The sequence below is a fragment of the Aulonocara sp. 'chitande type north' Nkhata Bay genome, linkage group LG7, assembly GCF_057382095.1.
Source record: "Aulonocara sp. 'chitande type north' Nkhata Bay isolate Kocher_YH1m ecotype deep benthic linkage group LG7, A_spYH_male_GT1.1, whole genome shotgun sequence".
In the NCBI taxonomy this organism is placed as follows: domain Eukaryota; kingdom Metazoa; phylum Chordata; class Actinopteri; order Cichliformes; family Cichlidae; genus Aulonocara; species Aulonocara sp. 'chitande type north' Nkhata Bay.
Window position 1 is genome coordinate 56,489,050 of NC_141350.1, and position 19,560 is coordinate 56,508,609.

A 19,560-nucleotide genomic window follows, 5' to 3' on the forward strand; every position below is an offset into this window, starting at 1 on the left:
CAGCTCAGTCTCTCTCACAAGTTCCCTTATCCTCACAAGTTCCCTTATCCTCACAAGTTCCCTTATCCTTAGCTCATTGTGAGGCTGTTAGTGTCCAGCCTCACAATGAGCTTTTAGCCTTTGCCTTTGACACATCTCTTTTTGCCATACACCTAGCCTCCCAGTACTCCTGTCTGTGTTCTTCATTTCCCTGACTATTCCACTTTTTCTTTAATAGTCTCTTCCTTCACATACTTCAGCTCCTCCACGAACTCTGTATAACATTCTTCCTTCTTTAACTTTTAGCATTTAATCTTTGGCTTTTCCTTCATGTGCTTACAAGCTATTGGAATCAAGTTAGCCCACTAAAAATCATTATTGACATTAATTAGCAAGTTTAATTTAATTCATTAACATTTTAAAATATGTATTTTCTTGCTATGTGCGTTGGTGTTTACATTTTTAGTTCATATACTGTGGTACAGGTTAAAGGTTTGGGACCAGTTTAGCTATATTTGTGGCTGTGAAAGGTATCGAGATTAACTGGAAGCTGGATTATGGAACAATAAAGTATGTGTTGACACTTCACCCTGTGTAAGCAGTATACTTAATTTCATAAATGGCCCGTAATATTGCTGTGTAGTTCAATTAAGGTACATCATTATTATAAATGTCATTATATCATAACTGCTGGTATGAAGACATATTTTATAATAATTTCATAATAAACGTTGTTTTATGCTCTTGTACCTCTTTATACCCACTGTGCCCAGAGCACACTAAGAAACACTTATATGTCCTTTAAGTTACATTACAGAATGGAATAAGCAACTTATTAAATGTCTGTGCTGTACTGTTCATTAACATGGATGGACCTGACACCAATAAAAAGTTCAAATGGTTCCTCACCAGTTGTTTTGTCTCTGACTCTCGTATGGTGCGGTTGTCTCTCGTTATAGGTAAGTGAATATCTTTGAGGTTTTAATAGACAATTCTATCTCTCTGTTGTTGCTTTATGGTCATTTCACTCACTTTGTGGAGATTCTGCATTACTATGTTACTATTTTACAATCTTTGCTGTTATTTTGTGGTTTATAAAAACAAACAAACGAAAACAGAAAAAAAAACACATGAACGAATTAAAGTCACATTTCCAACTTCACGTGAACGGCACGGCGTCTGGGAGACGTTTTTGTCTACGTCATTACTCTGCGACACGTCAACCTGCCTTCTGCAGGATGAGCTAATGGTGTGTAAGTTGGAAATAGTGACAGGAGCAACTTTTAGACAGAGTTCAGCGGGGTTTTGCTGCCATTCAGAGTGGGGCTGACTTAAAACAATATTTCAAGCGCTGTGAATATTTTCGTTTGAAAGAAAGAGACAGTGAGCGGAGTCAGCCGCTCTGGCATGTGTTAGAAAGAGCGCACTGACTGAAACCTGTAGAAATCTTCTGTGGTTATCTTTTAGGCGCTGTTGTTGCTTTCAGGATGAACAACGAAGGTAAATTACTCTATTTTAAAAATAATTTTCTGCTTTTTGTGTTAGAAATATTAACTGGATATCTCTGTGCCTCTATCTCTGGGACAGAGTTGGTGGAGTATTTCAGGGATCAGATGAAGAAAGACCCGGACATGGCCTCTGCTGTTGCTGCTATCCGCACTTTGCTTGAATTCCTAAAGAGAGATAAAGGTTAGTGTTAAGCCCTTGGTGTTAATATAGACACCTCTCGGCTTTTCTTATTCTCGCTTGGATGTGGAGAAGAAGACGTGAAATATAGCCTTTTTGTGTTTTCTCAATTTGTAAATAGTGTTTTTTGTCGTTTCTCTGCGATAATCATGTGGGCCAAGATCTGAAAACAGCATCTAGAGTGCTTTAAAAAGTTACTGAAGCCCACATGTCAAGTACAGTTTTAATAAGAATTATTATTTTTCTACCATAAATGAAATAAAGATTTCACAGATTTTTGTATGTAATTTGTATAGTATTTTTTTTCTCTCTTATTTCTTTTCTAAATGTACTTGTATATTGTTCACATGTTGAAATAAATTACCAATCAATCAATCAATCAATCAAAGAGCACTGTAAGGAACTACTAGGATGACAAAGCTGTCTCTCCCCCTTCAGGTGAAACAATCCTGGGCCTGAGGGAGAGCCTGACGTCAGCCACAGACTGCCTTACAGGAGTGGACTCCTCTGTGGCTGTCTCCTCGGGAGGGGAGCTCTTCTTGCGCTTCATAAGCCTCACATCTCTGGAGCACCAGGTGAGTGAAGACAGTTTGGCGTTGGACATTCAAACATTGAACAAGATTAAGCGTGAATAACTTGAGTGAAATCATCAGAGCACTACCAGATCTGTTGTACGTTACCGAGTCAGACCTTATGGATGCTGTGCAAGTGCTACTGTTCTCGAAAGAACTTTATTAAAAGAGACACTGCAATTCTACAGCAAAATTGTGGTTCATACAGGAGAACAAATATAATCAAAGTAAAGAAAAAACTGTTAGGTTTGGAGGTGTCACAATTTGACAAATGAAAGTAGTTGTGACTATTTTTCATACTTTTTTGCAGTCGATGCCTGGTTGAAGCCTGGAACTTACAGACATCACCAAAGAATGTGTTTCCTCCTTCATGACATTTGCCAGGCCATTACTGCATCTGTCTTTAGTTACTGTTTGTTTATGGGTCTGTATTTTGTTTTGTCTTCAGTGAGTGAAACACAGTTTGATCGGGTTAAGATAACGTGATTGAACCAACAGCTTCAGGATATTCCATTTCCTGACCATCAAAAACTCCAGCGCTACTTTTAGAGTGTGTTTTGGGTCACTGTGGGACTTTGCTGGATGTGGCTGTTTTTTGCTGTAAGCAGAAATTGTAGCTCTGCATACCTCAGTATAGATTCAGCTCTGTTTTTCACATCACTAATAAAAATTTGTGACCTAGGGACACTGGAAGCCAAGCTCACTAGGGACCCCTCCCGTTATGCTGCTTCCACCATGTTTTATTGAGCCTTTTATTTGTCGTCCTTGGCAGTTTTGAAATGTCATTCTCCTTCCCAAAAAGGAATCCAAATCAAAGAAGTTCTAGCACACATTGTAGATGCACAAATGCAAGATTTTAGAAAAAAAAAAAGACCATTAGAAGGAACTTAGAAATAGCAGTCCTGCTGGAACTGCTATGGAGATTGGCCAGATTTAAAGAGGTTGCATGATCAGACCCGTTATCTTAATCCAAGGCAGATGCTAACATTTATTCTTTTCAGGACCTGTCTCGCTGTAAGAAGGTGATGGAGGAGAGAGGAGAACTATTTTTAGAGAAGATCTCCATGTCAAGGACCAAGGTTGCCAAGCTCTGTCACACCTTTATCAAAGATGGCGCTGTAAGTATGGAACACAACCTAATTCTTGCTCTGTACAGGGAAAAGGTTCAGTGATGCATTTTTTTTTATTTTTGTTTTTCTCCCTGTCTCTCTCAGAAAATCCTGACTCACTCCTACTCCAGAGTTGTCCTCAGGGTGCTGGAAAAAGCTGCAGCTGAGAAGAAACGATTCTCTGTCTATGTGACTGAATCACAGCCTGATGCAGCTGGGTGAGGGAGCAGTCTATATACTGTACTGTAGTCTTACTCTGAAAGGACACAGGCTCAATAATGTCCTTTTTTTTTAAAAATTATTCAGGCAACACATGGCAGAAGCCCTGAGGAAACTCAATGTTCCAGTAACGGTGGTGCTGGACGCAGCTGTGGGGTGGATACAGATGTTAATAACGTCTGATTTTAATGTCATGTCTCTTGTCAATGTCATTTGCATTAGTTTTGTATTTTCTGTCATTCTTTACAGATACGTCTTGGAAAAAGTGGATCTAGTCATCGTTGGTGCTGAGGGAGTTGTGGAGAGTGGTGGGATCATCAATAAGGTGTGTTCCAGTAAAAACTCAGATGCTCTTCAATTGAATCAAATTCAAATCAGTGTTAAAATGCTGGTTATTGCTTCTTCTTTGGGCCTCTCTTGGCCTCCTGTTTTTCTTTACTTGTTTTTGTATTAGTGCCGTCAACTCCAAACCATACGTCACAACATTTTGTAGTCTAGGCAAGCCATAAATGACGCTTTATGATAAACCAAGTGTGTTGAAGGTGATCTGTAGTTACATTTGTAACGTGGTGCATGTCAGGTTACAGCACAGGGTTCTCTGTGTTGTATTCTGATCATTTTATAAATTATTGTCTCCATCAATGTCCCGATAAAGCAGGGTATGCTTTACTGTGTGGCTCTGCTCACTTTTCATATCTTGTTTTAAGACACCAACATGGAGACAATGGAAATGTTTAGTTTGCAGCTTCATAACAGGGCTTCGCTAACCAATGATGCCTCAGTGATATCATGGCAGCTACATCTTTAATATAGAGCAGGGGTATCAAACTGAAATGAGCAGTGGGCCACTGCTGGCACTGTCATCTCATTGGAGGGCCACTTTAGTGTTTGAGTAGTACAAAAAAAACCCCAAACAAGCAACAAAACACCCACAGATATTTCTGAGAATGTAGTGTTTTGTTTGTTTGTGTTTTTAAATTTCAAATATTGAATAACAAGGCAAAAAAAAAATGTTTTTCTCACTCTTAACTGAAGCCTTTCAGTGAACTACCAAAAAACAAATTGGTACTTTCTTTCTGACCACACGTGGTAGCAGTTCTGCTATAATTTTGTTCGTATTAAACAAAAAAAATGCAGACATAAGTGTACACATTAGTTTTTGACTGCTAGTGAAAATAGTTTTCTTAACAAATAACTCTAACACAGCCAGCCCTGTTTGTGCTTTCTGCTCATATTGCCTTTGTATTAAATCATTTTTTTGCTTTTTAAAGAACTTAACATTGCACTCAACAACACACAAATCCTCTCTAACAAAAAAGTAACTTCAAGTGCCAAATTGACTTATAATTATTCACCTCAATATATGAGTTTGAGACCGCGATATACAGTCTGTTTAAAACCGTAACTTAATGTTTGCTCGCATGTGTTGTCTTTATGGGACATTTTAAAATTGTGACACGGGTTGCACTCTGTTCACCCTAAAAGTGATAAATGTGACACAGCTTGTGATACAATAATAGACTTTTGTGTTTTGTCTTGCAGATCGGCACTTATCAGATGGCTTTGTGCTCCAAGGCACACAACAAGCCCTTCTACGTCGTGGCAGAGAGTTTCAAATTCGTACGTCTGTACCCGCTCAACCAACAGGACGTGCCAGATAAATTTAAGGTAAAACTGTACAGATTTTCTTTCTCTCCCCCTTATTTTATATTCAGAAGCTTTCCTTACATATCTATTTTGGGGCTCAACAGTACAAAGCAGACACCTTGAAGACTGCAAAGAACCTGTCAGAAGAACATCCAATTATTGATTACACACCTCCCTCCCTCATCACCCTCCTCTTCACTGACCTGGGAGTCCTTACCCCATCTGCAGTCAGCGATGAACTCATCAAACTTTATTTATAACTGCTTCACAATTCTCCAATAAAAACTACCAACAAAAACTAAATGTGTGTCAGAGATTTAATTCAACTCCGGTGGATACATCTGAATAGCTGTTATATTGTCCATTGTCTTCTTCCAAACTGTTACGGTTCTTCTGTTTTGTGTTTCGACTTTGCTCCACTTGTTATCTGTTGCTCAAAGTCCTCCTCACTGATTTGGCCTTTCTTTAGTTTCTTGAGGAGACGAGTGTCATCTAAAAGCTCTTTCAGGTCTTCATCATCCACATCAGAATCCTGCAAAAACACAAAAGTTAAAACTGTAGTCATCAGATGTCTTTAATTAAACATTAATGATGAATGAACGGAAATACCTCGTTGTGCTTTCTCTTGGCTGCCATCTTTTGCCTGCGTTCCTTCTTGCCCTTCTGTTTAGACCAGGCCTTATTCTTTATAAAGTTCTTTTTAGGAAAGGGAGTCTTATCTTTGAGCTCAGCCAGTGCTTTCTGTCTCTGCTTCTCCCTGTTCTTGTCTTTGTAACGGATGGTGTCTGTGTCCACTGTCGTCTCAATGAAATCAGGAAACTTTTTGTCCCTCAGTTCAGGCATCCTGGGCAGGCGAAGAAGTGCAAAGCCATGTGCCAAGCAGCCAAAATCCAGATCTAGACATCGAAAATGTGACACATTACATTTGTCTGTTTGTGGATACAACAAATTTGTATTTGAATAATATTTAGGATGCTCTACACATGTGCTTGCTGTTTTGTTTTTTTTAACCTTTGGTCCTGAAGATGAGGCTACATTCATGTTTGGCGTAGGCCTGGACGTATGAGACAAATGCTTTCATCCCTCTTTCGAACATGGCCCGGTCCTCCAGAGCCATGGCCTTCACTTTTGGCAGAACATCCACCACGTCTTTTATTGGGGACATCCTCTGGAGTGGACACTGGGGAGTAGATGAACAAGATGAGATTTTGCAGGTTCCATATTGTGCACCTTATAATTTTCTGAAGAATTTAGCTGTGAATGGAAAATATTTCCAAGAATTTCCTTTGCAATTTGATGGAAATTATTACTTGAAATTTTTTTTTAAAAAGTAAGCGTGACTACAGTTGAATATATTGTGAAGGACAAGCTGACAGAAACCAAAACATGCAAAAATGTGTACTTTTAGAAATCCTGTGGTAAATATTATCAACAGCAAATTTATTTCTGTTTTTCTCCTTTTTGGTTGCAAGCAATTTTAAAATAATTCTGAGCTTTCATATAAATATAATCCTAGTAAACTTAAACCTTGTACTTGGGTTGGATTTTTAAAGGTGTGGGACATTACTTGCCTACAGATCATTTAACACTACTGAGCATGCAGGTGAAAGGGGGCTTACATTTTCTTAAATGTTGGTTAAAGACCTTCATTTAAAAAACACATTGCTTTTTACAACTGAACAAATTACAAATATGCAACAGTAATCCAATGAAGGAGCTGTGATACTGAGGTTGTTTACTTCCATAGTCCTCATGATCATGTGATCACCTAACCCGACTGCTGATGTTCTGAGTAAATGGTAAATGGCCTGCATTTGTATAGCGCTTTTCTAGTCCGTAAGGACCCCAAAGCGCTTCACACTACATTCAGTCATTCACCCATTCACACACACATTCACACACTGGCGATGGCAAGCTACATTGTAGCCACAGCTGCCCTGGGGTGCACTGACAGAGGCGAGGCTGCCGGACACTGGCGCCACCGGGCCCTCTGACCACCACCAGTAGGCAAACACGGGGTTAGTATCTTGCCCAAGGATATTTGCCATGCAGCCAGGATGCAGCCTGGGATCGAACCACCGACCTTCTGATTAGTGGATGACCTGCTCTGCCACCTGAGCTACAGCCACCCCAGTAAGTGAACCATACAAGTAAAGAGGTCTCAAGTATGCTGAACTAGCACAGACTCTCGGTTAGGAGCAACCAGAGCAGAGAGGTGGTGTGAAAAGTTACTGATCACTTTCAGTTTCTGCTGAACTCACCTTCTGATTGATGGACAGGAAGTTAACATAGGTTTCTTCCATTGGAAGCAGGAAGACGAGAGCATTGCCATAATTACCGATTCTTGCTGTTCGCCCACATCGATGTACAAAGGCACTGAGTCAGACCAAATAAATAAATAAAATGCAAAAACAAGAGGTGCATACAGTGACCAAAAGATCCAGTTATGTAGTTAGTACTGACTCACCTGGCACTGCTGGGAGGATCATACTGCAGCACCCAGTTAACATCAGGGATATCGATGCCTCTGGCCATCACGTCCGTGCACACCAAGATCCCACTGCATGACACACAAGCAAAAAAATGATGTACGAATCCCCCCCCCCCAAAACAGCCATATTTTCTGTATCTGTACACACAAACTGAATTTTACCTTTTTAGTTTCCGAAAGTCAGCAAAGATACTGTTGCGTTTATGTTTCATCTTGCCGTGGATGCAGTGGATGGTGACCTTTTTGACCAACGTCTCTAGAGCTCGACCGTAATACTCCACACAAGCACAGGTACTGAAGACGAGATGACAAGGAATCGTGTCATAACAGACCTAATCGGACATGTCACGGAGAAAAACATTTTCCAATAAAAGAAACTGTTGTCATGACAATGAGTTTGCAGTCCAGTGGTTCACACAACACACGAGCAAAGTTGAAAGCTACCAAGTTTTTTTGTGTACCGCTTTAACTTACCTAAAGAAGACCAGAAGCTTCTCATGCTTGTGCTGCCTCAGGAAAGCCACCAGGTTGTTGAACTTGTCCTCTGCTCTACAAATCTGAAATAAAAGCATGAGATTTTTTTTGTGTCATTGCTACACTTTTCTACATTAATGAATAAATAATTGTCTCACAGTGTAGTAGTTGGACAGCCTGGAAGGGGTTTTCTGGGCGGTGGCAGCAGGGGCCAGGCCTTTCTCTTTGACGGTGATCCGTACGGGGTTGCGGAGGCCAGCCCTCACCAGCTTCTCCAGCTCCTGGGTCTGAGTGGCTGAAAACAAGCCTGTACGTCTCTGCTTAGGCAGGTAACCTAAGATGGTGTTTAGACTGGATACACAAATACAGACTATTACCCATAACGAGTTAAAACGCACTACAAAATTCAAACACACAAAGTATTTGGATAGTTCTTATTGTCGTGCTCTGTGCTTTAACATTAGACTTCACCAGCAGTGACGCACAAAAAACTGCAGTTCCTCTAACAGTCACTAGACCTTTTTTCAAAACTGAGTCAATTCCCATAGACTCACATGTTAAAATGTCCAACTTTAAAGCATTAAAAAGCAAAGTCCTTTTGACTATTTTGGCAAGTGAAATTCTATCCATCAAGTGAAATTCTATTCATTTTGTGGGCTCCATGTTTCATATGCATTTGAGTAGCTTTCTGAAGAGGTGCTATAGGCCTCAGGATAATTTCTTCTGGCATTGAAAACAATAAATGTTAAGAGTTTTTCCATACCTAGCCTCAAATCCCATGTCAAGCAGCCTGTCGGCCTCATCTAGAACCAGCACATCCAGGCTTTTAACTGAGCTGGCCAAGTCCAGACCATCAGACTTTCTCCTGAACATATCTTCGAGGCGTCCCGGTGTCGCAATCACAATGTTTGCTCTGAGACACAGATGCACAAATTCAAGCGGTTTGGATGTTTTTAATATGATTCTGTGATGGATAGCACAGGAGTTTTTGATATAATACTCCTGGGTCCATTGATATGAAGAGCCATTCAGAAAAACTAATTTCATTAACACAGCCCAATTTTTACTTCTTAACAGAACAAGATTGTGGATCATTGTGCTTATAATGGATATATTTCAGTCCAGCTGAAAAACTCTGCTAGTTGTGTGTTAGTGGAAAGGCCCTCAGATCATCGCATACCCTTTATCCTTGAACTTCTCCACATCCTCTGCTGGGTTACTGCCACCGATAAGTAAAATCTGCCTGAAAAATACCAAGTGGGAAAACATGAAAGACTTCTCTGATCATTAATGAAGTAGAGGTTTATACAACCGGTTACTATTTCAGTCACAGTTCAGTTAAAATAATAATTATGTTTTTCAAGGGGTTTTACTTGTATTTTGTGGGTGACATAGGTTCACATTAATAACATGATCAGTGATGCACTGCTATTTGTTTAAGGAGCAGAGTGGCAACTTTACCTATTACACATTGTATATCCTCTGTCTGCACACATTCATCAGTTTTATATTTCTTTCAGTAACTGTGACAGTACCACAGTAACTGTGTCACATATGTAAATGGGCACATCGCCATGGTCTTTTCCTGTCTGCTATATAATGCCAGGTATTTATTAAAGCCAGTATTATATACTGGGATAATTTCGACATTAATCTAAAACACTTTCATTCTTAGATTATGATGATGACGACATTTGACAACCTCTGACACCTCAGTATATATCAATAATGAATTAACGGCCATTAGAATAGTTTCCAGTTTTATCCAAGGATAGCTGTAGAGGCAGAGGCCACCCTCACCAACTTCGGACTTTTCTAACCACACTCTTAAAGGCAGATTTTTTCACCATACGAGCACATCACAAATTTCCATCCACTATTTGCTCTTTCTGACATATGGAGTGCAACCAAACATGTTCACTTTCACACTTTTTTTTTTACCATTACACTTCATTTAAATAGGCTTTAAGAATTTTTCATCTTATTAACTAAGGGGTTTGTATTATATACAACACCCCTTTCACACTGTATCTTCTACTTACTTGAACTGTGGAAACTTCTCAATAAACTGCTCCATCACTTCACTGATCTGTACGGCCAGTTCTCTTGTGGGAGTGATCACAAGGGCACCAACCTGCAAAAGACATTATTTGGGGCTTAACAAAGTGTCCAAATCATATTGTTGAGGCTTTGTATATTTCACAGATTATCTGTAAAATATCAAGAACTATCATAACTCAGAGTTCAGCTGTTCAGGATCAAGGAGGTATTAAACTCTATAACAATATCACAAAAAAGAACAAAAGCTCATTTTAATTACTTCAAACACTGCTAGTCATCCTATTGTTTTGTTTTTTTTAAACTGGGGTTAAATGCCATCTTTGCTTCGCTTTCAATCTTACCTGCATCTTCTTTAGCTTCTCTTCCCGCTTCAGGAGGAGTTCTATAATAGGAATGACAAAAGCCAGCGTCTTTCCACTCCCAGTCACCTGCAATCAAATGACACTCAGTGAGCTACAAGAGGCTGCTGCGATAACTCACAGGACAACCACTCTCTACACGTGTGCTGAGCAGATAACCTTGCGGCAGACGGGGGTGTCAGGTTGAGGTGGTTACATCACCTCTGAGATTCCGGAAGCTTATTTCTGCGTTTACTTTCAGGCAGCATCAAAAACCCATATTTAAAATTATTGATGATAAATGAGGTTTTTGAAAAAGTTCACATTCTTAAGGTAAAATAGCATGATTTATTATAACATACATTGAAAATACAACAACCAGCGGATATGTCTGGGGGTCCACTTTTCCAGATTGGGTGGATTTTATATGGAATGACCCTGTCAAGACAATTTTTCCTGTCCAGTTAAATTCAAATGTCAGTACTTGCAGTGGTGGTTAATCGGTATAATGTATACTGTGCACATGGATGGTCACCACGTTTGTCAGCCCGGGAACACACTGGCGACCTGTCCAGTGTGTGCCCTGTCTGCAGCCCTGGGACAGCTGGGAGAGGATCCAGACACCCGTGACACTGAATGGCTGGCTGGATGTGCGGGTGGATGGGAGGATGTTTACCATAACTCTGAAACATCTGCAATAATAAAATTCAGTGATCTTTATTTTTAATGGTTAAATGGCGCACTTACCGCCTCGGCAGCCACATCCTTGTTACTCATGAACAGCGGGATACAGGCAGACTAGAAGGGAAAATTCCAACAGATCAGATTTAGTGTTTACTGAGGAGAGGTGTGAGCCACGGGCTGAAAGTGTTCACTGACCTGTACAGGTGTCATGTGTGTGAATTTCAGTTCATCGAGCGTTTGCAAAATCTTCTCGTTGAGTTTAACTGGTAATCTGTCCCACGTCCCGTCTGTTGTATTATCCATGCTGGAAACCAAACATTCAGCAGAGCTCGAAGCTAAAGTAGTTCACAGTGGGTCTGCTACAGTCGCACTCCACGCTGCTCCTGTTTCCGGGTCCGCTGCTGTTTACACGCCGGGTGGGAACAGAAGCTCTCCAAACTGCATGGTTCCCAGTGACTGTACACAAGATAAATAAAACCTTCCTGCAGTTGCTGGTCGTTCTCCTGAACAATGCAATTGTCATTATGATTTAGGATTGTTTTGCCACAGATTCTGGGCACCCTGCAATAGTGGTGTTTTGCCATGGAAAGCGAGAGCTAACAAAATCTAAAAACAGATATCTATAAAAACGTACCAAAGTGAAAGCTGCAAGATGCATACTCCACCAGCACTTTTAACATCTCTGGAAAATCACCTGGTTCACCAAATGTACATTTTTACATTACATACATTTTTCATTCATTTTTATCCTCCTGTAGATGCATACGGTTAACTATGTCACAGTCCTCAATCTTTTTAATTCATCTGCTTTTAAATATACTTTAAAAAAAATCAATATGTAGTGTTTCTGATGGGAAAGCTGTTGTGTTCCTCACAGGACAGCCACCACAGACATCTGAGTAGGATCCATTAGTGGACAATAAAGTACTTAAATGGAGTTTAATCTTAAACATCTGCAGCAGCAGCTTGGCAGCAGTCAGGTGTTTTCATATTATATTATTGGTACTTTTGTTAAAGTACTTTTTTCTCTAAACAGTTCATGTGGAAACACTTTAGAAAACTAAAGCTTTTCTGGCTTCCTCTCTGGACACAGTTGCTTTAGTTTCTTCTGCCAGAGATTCTCCTGTTTTCTGGCCGCAGAGGTGCTCTCAGAGCCACAGACTGACATCTTATTCTTTCAAGCTAAGATAACACAATTTAAATCTGCTACCATCAGTCCTGTTCCAAAGACCTCAGCAGCATTCATGCCTGAATGACCATCACCTAATAACTCCTATAGTTATGAAGTGCTTTGAGTGGATTGTCATGGACAAAATAAACAGGACTGAGTTCCTGCCCCTCTACTTTGGAGGAGCTGCTGTAGAGGTTATCACCAGTTTCAAGTAAATGGGGATTCAAATAAAATACGTTGTCATCTGGAAAACTATCTTTACTTACCTAGGATACTTGAGCAGGCTGACCTCTGTATTGTAGCATTTTCATCATGGCTCAGGTGCAGACAGAAAGGCAATGCACTGACCAAGTACCACACAGAAGGTCATTGGCAGCAGCCTTCTATTCACTAAAGACATCAATGCTAGCAGATGCAGGAATCTTCTCACCCTGCTCATTAATGAAGCAGAAAGGAGGATGTGCAGCATCATAGCACCAATCATATATCCACACATCAGGGACACATCATAATACATTACACATGACAATTTCTTATATACTGTAATTCCTAAAGTTTATATTTATATTCATACCAGCCCTCTCTTGCACTCTAAAGCTTAAAGCTTGTAAAGGAAATTTACATCCTAACAGGAAATTCCTTTAATGCCTACACTGCAACCTTCCATGCCATTCCAAGTCCTTGTGGTATGTGTCCACCCGACGTGTGGTTACATTTCTCAGGAAGTGCATATCAAGTTATGTAGAAGGCTAGGACATACTGCTATAAAGAGGCTCTGGTTATGGTGCAAGTTATGATGTAGAGCTTACGCGTAAGTATAATTCTCATGTAAAACCCATTGGATATTAATGTGAATTATTTATATGCATTTTTTCCTCTAAATTTAGATTGGATTGCCTAATTTGTATTACTCATTTTAAGTTAAGTTGATACAGTGTTGCCTCACTAGTCCTTATGTTCTGGGATAATAAACCTCTTAAAATCTTGAAAAAATATAGGAGCAGCTGTGTTCCAAGGAATATTTTAATGTAATGGTGCAATTACACCTGTTGACAAGTCCCTTCTCTCTAATCATAATGAAACATCACACCCATTTATAAAGACATCAAAAATAATTGTACAGAATTTTGGCTTTATTATGAAACCTGGGGCATTTTTTTTTTACAGACCACACTTCTACATTTGTAAAGATCCATTTAGCTGATTTCGTTGCACTCACAAAAAGGAGAGACTGTGTACAGAGCAACTTTCCTGCCCGAGCTCACCATAAAGTCTTTGAAATACAAATCTGGAGCATATCTAGTGCATGTACCATGGTGTGGCTAAATGGAAACATCTACTGCCTTGGACGTATATACTTGGAAGAAAGACTTCATCCAAACAGCTGTCACAAGCAATGCTCAAGGGGGGGGAGGGGGGGGGGGGGGGGGGGGGCGAATTAACAGTTCAAATTTTATACATATAATTTAAAATCCCCAACCCTAACAAAAATAACTATAGAAGCAACTAAAGAACACAGCAGTCAAGTGTTTAAACCCCCTACCTACCCAACCCACCCAAATCAACATGTAACATGGATTTCAGTATTCCTCTATACTTTGAGAGGCACCCCAAATATTTCAGTTAAAATTCAACCCTGCCTCTGCTTTTTATGATCTTACAGCCAGGCCAAACTTTTTAAAATCCAAGAGTTTGAAAATCATAAATGTTAGTTTATGGCAACACAAAAGACTTCCCTGTCGAATTCTATTTCTGAACTATGTGGGGAGTGAGCCAGACAATTTCCCCTGGAAAAGATGTCCACCCACCTGTGCCACAAATCGCTATGAATCAATAGACAGTGTTAGAAGCTGTATAGTTTCCCTTAAAGACCAGCTGCAATGTACATTTTTTCAGATAGCTAGACAAGTTCATCGGGAGTGCAATTTGTGGTTTTTGAGAATTAACACATTGGCAGTATCTGCCAGTCTGACTTGGCTTTGACACCTGAAATCAAACTTTTCCTATCTCAGACACTAAACTAATGCAATGATGTTTTCAGATGTGCCATTTTTATCATTTCAAAACGGTTCCCATTTCAAACTTAATATAGGCAACATTCCACTCTGACGCCACACATACCTGTCCATTCATGTGCAATTTTAAGTCTTTCATTTGACTGCGGACACTGAGCCTTACAGTCATTTGCACAGGAAACAGCTGTACTAACTGTAATTAAACAGATCTGTTAAAAAGAAAAACTAATAAACTGAAATTTATCCCACAATCTTTTGGCCATTCGTTCCAAACATAAATTATATTTATAAAGAAGAAACCAAACAGATAACAAGAGAACAAAACCTCTGAGATCCAATCACATGTAGGCTTTACTCAAAACTGCCACTCTCATTTCCACAGTGTAAATAACTGTCTTGGTGTTGGAGGGGAAAAACAAAACAAAACAAAACAGTACAGTGGAGGTCACAGAGGAGTATCATTTGAATAGCACTACACCACTCGCCGCACTTCGAAAAATCGCTTCAGGTAGTAAATCTGTCCGAGTGTCATTGCCACCAGAACCAGAGCTTCAAAGAATGACCACAGGACCACTCTGCTGTTTGTGTTGTCATTGACTGGATGGAGAAGAAGAGGAGAACAATTATAAAGATTTATTTACACTTATGATTACAATGGTTATTGGACTTAATGTAAAAGCTCTTACTTGCTCTGTGTATCCTCTCACGGACCTCCATGTACTCCTGCTCGTGCTTCACGGCTGTCATGGCAACTGCCAGCTCGTTGATCATCTCCTCCAGCTTGTTTTGGTGGGCTGAAACAAGAGAAAAGTGACTTGTCAGTGATGAGTCACAACACAGTGGTAAGGAACCCTGCTACCCCCATTTGAAAAAGAAAACCCCAAAAACAAACAACAACAAAAACATGCAAGATGTGCATATCCTTTTCACACCTGTGATGCATGTATCTGCCAGTGCTGTCCCATTATCAGAGACATTTATACTTCATACATGTTCTCAACATGTGCAACAAGTCAAATCATTCGCAAACATCACCACGTCTGTCTTATGTATGCTTAATTAGTTTTTACTACAGAAGCAACTCTGGTTAGAGAAGACTGCAGTGCATCACAAGCTCAAAAATTTATTTCACAACAGTAGTTTAGTCAAAGCCTGCTGTGCCCTACCATCCCAGCTGTCACCACCTACGAAGAGGGAAACAGTGAATCCACATAATAAAGTCAAAAAATAAGAAATTAATAAAAGGAACAATCATTTTAAAAGCAACGGGAATAAAAAGAGTTGCGGTTAAACTACATAAATCCCCACTGTGTACCTTCTGTCTCCATATCCTGGCCTTTGGGAGCCTCTCCGATATCAATGGTGAACATGACAATCTTGGGTGTCATGGTTGACATCTTGTTGCTGAAGCAGAACTTGTAGGTTCCATCCATGTGCGCTGCCACCGAGTATTTCCCACTGGACTCTCTGTCCCCTTTGTAAATTTGCTTACCGTCAGGTCCTGTTATCTGGAGATAGAAGAATTTCTGAATAACTGACATTGCTGCATGACTGGAGAATAACATGACGGGCATGATGTGCTTTAGGAAACATATGGCAGAAACTAAGTCAGACTGCAGAAATAGCTAGATTTTCTGCTTAAAACTAGCGAAAATAAACAAATCCTACAACGTCTACAGCGCATTAACTATTCAATAATCAATAATCGTATTAGCTACATAATTAGCAACTTAGAAACAATGCTAATGCTGCACTTCCTATATAATGGGTAATTTAATCATCATTATGGAGCAGCTCTTAGCGGGAAACTAAAAAAAGCAACTCTGTAAGATGTAAATTCTAACGTTTTCCATTCAACTGTATGTTAAATCCTTTACACCTGCTTTGCACCCAACTAGTTTTACCAAACGGTACCGGCTAATAGCTAGCATTAGCACAGGCCTTGTGTTGCATTGCATTTTATGATTTACAAGTACATCCTGCCTCGCGTTAGGTGACTCTTTTGCTATCCGAATGAAACATCTCACCTCGACGTCGATGTCCAGGAAGCCTCCTTCGGCCACTTCAAACATGAGGCCCATCTTGGTGCCGGAGTTGACCCGCTCGTAGAAGCACTCCTCGGCATGGGCGTCTATGCTAACGAAGTAACCAGAAGCAGTGGCCGACAAGACGGCCAGCAAGACAACTAGCTCCGACAAGGTAAACATGTTTCAGTGGTTGTGTGGAAAGCGTAAAAATAAATCTGACGGTATAAAAAATTTCCTCGCTACTGTATATCCAGTTTGTGTGAGTGGACTGTTGCAGGAGAGGAGCCGCAACAAGCTCGGCTACTCTGTGCTGCTCTCAGACTGCCACGTACGGGCTTACTGCACGGGTACCTGTGAGGGCCAAACCTCCGAGGATACGTGACACACACTGAAAAGGAAGTGAAAGGCAACTTTTCGTTTTCTCATTTGTTATTGGAAGAAGTCCCTTAAGTCTATGTAAACTTGCCAAAGTCAACCCCGTAAAGACTCCTTATGTGCAACGCGAATACTTAAAGACTCATGTTCTTTAGTTTACTATAATTTGTGTTTTTACACTGAATGTAAATACTTTTATTTATTGATTTATAAAAAAATCAAATCAAAAGAACATAAGTGAAAATGCACTAATTTAATGAGTAAAATACATATGTTTATACAAATATATAATAAGAATATAATAACAAAATATCCTAAACAACAGCACCAAGTCATCTAAGTAATAGTACACGATTATGAAAACAATTGATATCAGTTGACAGCATTTTGCAATAACAACAATAATAATGATAATAGTAATTTATTAATGTTGCATAGCAGTTCAAAACTCTACTTGAAGATAATACTGCTTGAAGACACAGTGCATCACTGTAAGACTTTTTTGTAGTGTGGCATGAGTGACAGACTTGAATACTTTTTTGTTAGATTTGTAACTTTATAATATTTTGTATTATTTAATTCAGTTTAGTAAGTTACTGTTCTTACTGTCTTGGAGTGACAGTGACCAAATAATTTCCCCTCAGCTTAATAAAGTATTTTGATTCTTCTCCATTCCTCAGGTTTCCTGTCACTCTACAACATTACATTAAACAGTTTGAACCAAAAGACTGTTTAGCACAACCTCCTGGAACACGTCTCTCCTAGACATCTCTATGCCTTCACAGGTGTGTCATCTGGATAAACTGGGTTTGCACTCTTCATCCTCTTCATTGCTGCCCTCACTTCCTCCTTATTAATCCTCCACTCTTTGTGATTCACTAACTTTTCTCCATCTGTTTTCCTATCGTCCTCATTTTCTGGCATTATCAGCACCTCAAAGTGCTCCTTCCATCATCTTAACACACTCTCTTCTATTGTTAGCACATTTTCATTTCTATGGTTAACCACTCTAACCTGCAGCATATACTTTCCATTTCAATTTCTCTGTTTAGCCAATCAGCAAAAGTCCTTTTCTCCTTCCTTAATTTCTAGCGTCACTTACAACACACTACAATCCTTTTTCTTTGCCACCTCTCTCGTTGCTGTATTCCTAGCCTTCCTGTCTATTTTTTTCATCTCCTAAATATGTCACTCCTTCTTTACTAACCTCTTCATTTCAATAGTTTCTTGTACTTCATCATTTCACCACCAGGTCTGCTTTACCCGGTTGTGTCCAGAGGATACACCAAACACCAGTGTCAGCACTAAAGCTGTACTTTCCCAGTCATCAGGTAACTCTTTCCTTCCACCCAGAGCATGCCTCAACTTCTTCCTGAACTCTGTGCAACATTCTTCTTTCTTCAACTTCTTTCACTTACTCCTTGCCTCTGCCTTCACTCGCTTCCTCTTCTTAATGTACAAAGGCATCCTACAGACAACCATCTGATGCTGTTTAGCGACATTCTCCTCTGACACCACCTTTCAGTCTCCTATATCTTTCAGATTGCACATTTTGCATAAGATGTGGACCCTCTGTGTGCACCTTCCTCATCTCTTATGTCACCCTGTGTTCTTCCCTCTTCTTAAAGTACATGTTTAGTACAGACATTTTCATCCTTTTCGCAGAATGTACTATTATCCGTCCCTCTGCATTTCTCTAACACCTTACCCACTAAATACCTCTGTTCCCTTTGTCTACATGTCCATAGAATTTTGCACCAATCACAATAATGCCCCCCCCCCCCCGGTGACATTATTGCTTCATCTAACTTACTCAACTTACCCCAGAATTTGTCTTTCTTTTCTAATTGACATCCAGCCTGTGTTGCATGCGCACTGACAACATTCAACATCGACCATTCGATTTCCAGCTTCGGACTCATGTTCCTGCCTGACACTTTTCACCTCCACAACACTGTTCACATACTCTTCCTTACCCCTACTCCACTCCTCTTTCTATCTACACCATGGTAGAGCAGCTTGAATCCACCTCCAATACTCCTGGCCTTGCTTTCCTTCCATCTGGTCTCCTGCATAAACAATATATCTACCACAATATATTTATACTGCCAACTTTAACCCCCAGACTTCTGTCTTTCCTACGCTCTCATTGCCTCATAACACACCCTCCTCCTCTTCTTTTCCTTTGTCTATGGCCAATATTAGCATTTTACACCAGCACCCTGTTTGAAAGGTTGAAATCTCATCCATCATGACTTGAATGTTGGCCAAGGTTTTAATGGGTTTGTCCAAATATTTATATTTGTTGGATCAAATATAAATAAAAGGATTTAAAAGCAAGATGCATTTTCACCAGTCTTATGGATGTACTATTTTGGGGAAAAGAGTACAATGCTTCAGTGATAAAGTTACTTACATCACCACTTGACTTTCTCCTAAGTTAGTCTGTTTTATGTGAAATATTTTATATGATTTTGCTTACAAAGCAAATGACAAATATTAGATAGCTCAAAGATTGCAAGTAAATGTTCAAATAGAAAATAAATTGTTATACTAATTTTTTTTATCTGTATTTATTTCTACGCGTTTCTAATAACCCTAGACGCCACAACAAAACATTACGAAAGTTTAATAATATAATTTTTAAAATGGTAGCGCATCTAATTACGTCACAAATAACATATGAAATGTAATTTATCTCCCTTTGCCGTG

The 19,560-nt window shown here is 39.7% G+C and overlaps 3 protein-coding genes across 5 annotated transcripts; 1 reads left to right on the top strand and 2 right to left on the bottom strand.

Annotated features, from left to right (window-relative positions):
• Positions 1-1,175: 1,175 nt before the first annotated feature.
• Positions 1,176-5,515, top strand: eif2b1 (eukaryotic translation initiation factor 2B, subunit 1 alpha). 2 transcript variants are annotated; one of them, XM_086301517.1, is made up of 9 exons: positions 1,177-1,479; positions 1,567-1,668; positions 2,104-2,240; positions 3,239-3,355; positions 3,452-3,564; positions 3,653-3,721; positions 3,815-3,890; positions 5,108-5,233; positions 5,317-5,515. In XM_086301517.1, exons 1-9 carry the CDS (start codon positions 1,467-1,469, stop codon positions 5,470-5,472), a joined length of 909 nt encoding a protein of 302 aa, XP_086157643.1. In that variant the 5' UTR covers positions 1,177-1,466; the 3' UTR covers positions 5,473-5,515. The 2 variants fall into 2 exon arrangements, with proteins under 2 accessions (XP_086157641.1, XP_086157643.1); XM_086301515.1 differs by having other exon boundaries at positions 1,176-1,479; positions 3,653-3,890.
• Positions 5,516-11,683, bottom strand: ddx55 (DEAD (Asp-Glu-Ala-Asp) box polypeptide 55). Its single transcript, XM_086301514.1, has 14 exons — positions 11,456-11,683; positions 11,324-11,374; positions 10,580-10,666; positions 10,220-10,311; positions 9,358-9,420; positions 8,941-9,090; positions 8,336-8,528; positions 8,178-8,260; positions 7,866-7,997; positions 7,680-7,772; positions 7,474-7,588; positions 6,224-6,392; positions 5,822-6,108; positions 5,516-5,744 (listed from the first exon to the last, which is right to left on the bottom strand). The coding sequence occupies exons 1-14, from the start codon at positions 11,561-11,563 to the stop codon at positions 5,595-5,597; spliced, it is 1,773 nt and encodes a 590-aa protein (XP_086157640.1). The 5' UTR covers positions 11,564-11,683; the 3' UTR covers positions 5,516-5,594.
• A 1,860-nt stretch (positions 11,684-13,543) lies between these two features.
• tmed2 (transmembrane p24 trafficking protein 2) lies at positions 13,544-16,831 on the bottom strand. 2 transcript variants are annotated; one of them, XM_086301518.1, is made up of 5 exons: positions 16,474-16,831; positions 15,762-15,954; positions 15,613-15,630; positions 15,133-15,240; positions 13,544-15,043 (listed from the first exon to the last, which is right to left on the bottom strand). In XM_086301518.1, the coding sequence occupies exons 1-5, from the start codon at positions 16,651-16,653 to the stop codon at positions 14,919-14,921; spliced, it is 624 nt and encodes a 207-aa protein (XP_086157644.1). In that variant the 5' UTR covers positions 16,654-16,831; the 3' UTR covers positions 13,544-14,918. The 2 variants fall into 2 exon arrangements, with proteins under 2 accessions (XP_086157644.1, XP_086157645.1); XM_086301519.1 differs by lacking the exon at positions 15,613-15,630 and having other exon boundaries at positions 16,474-16,828.
• Between the last annotated feature and the right edge of the window lie 2,729 nt (positions 16,832-19,560).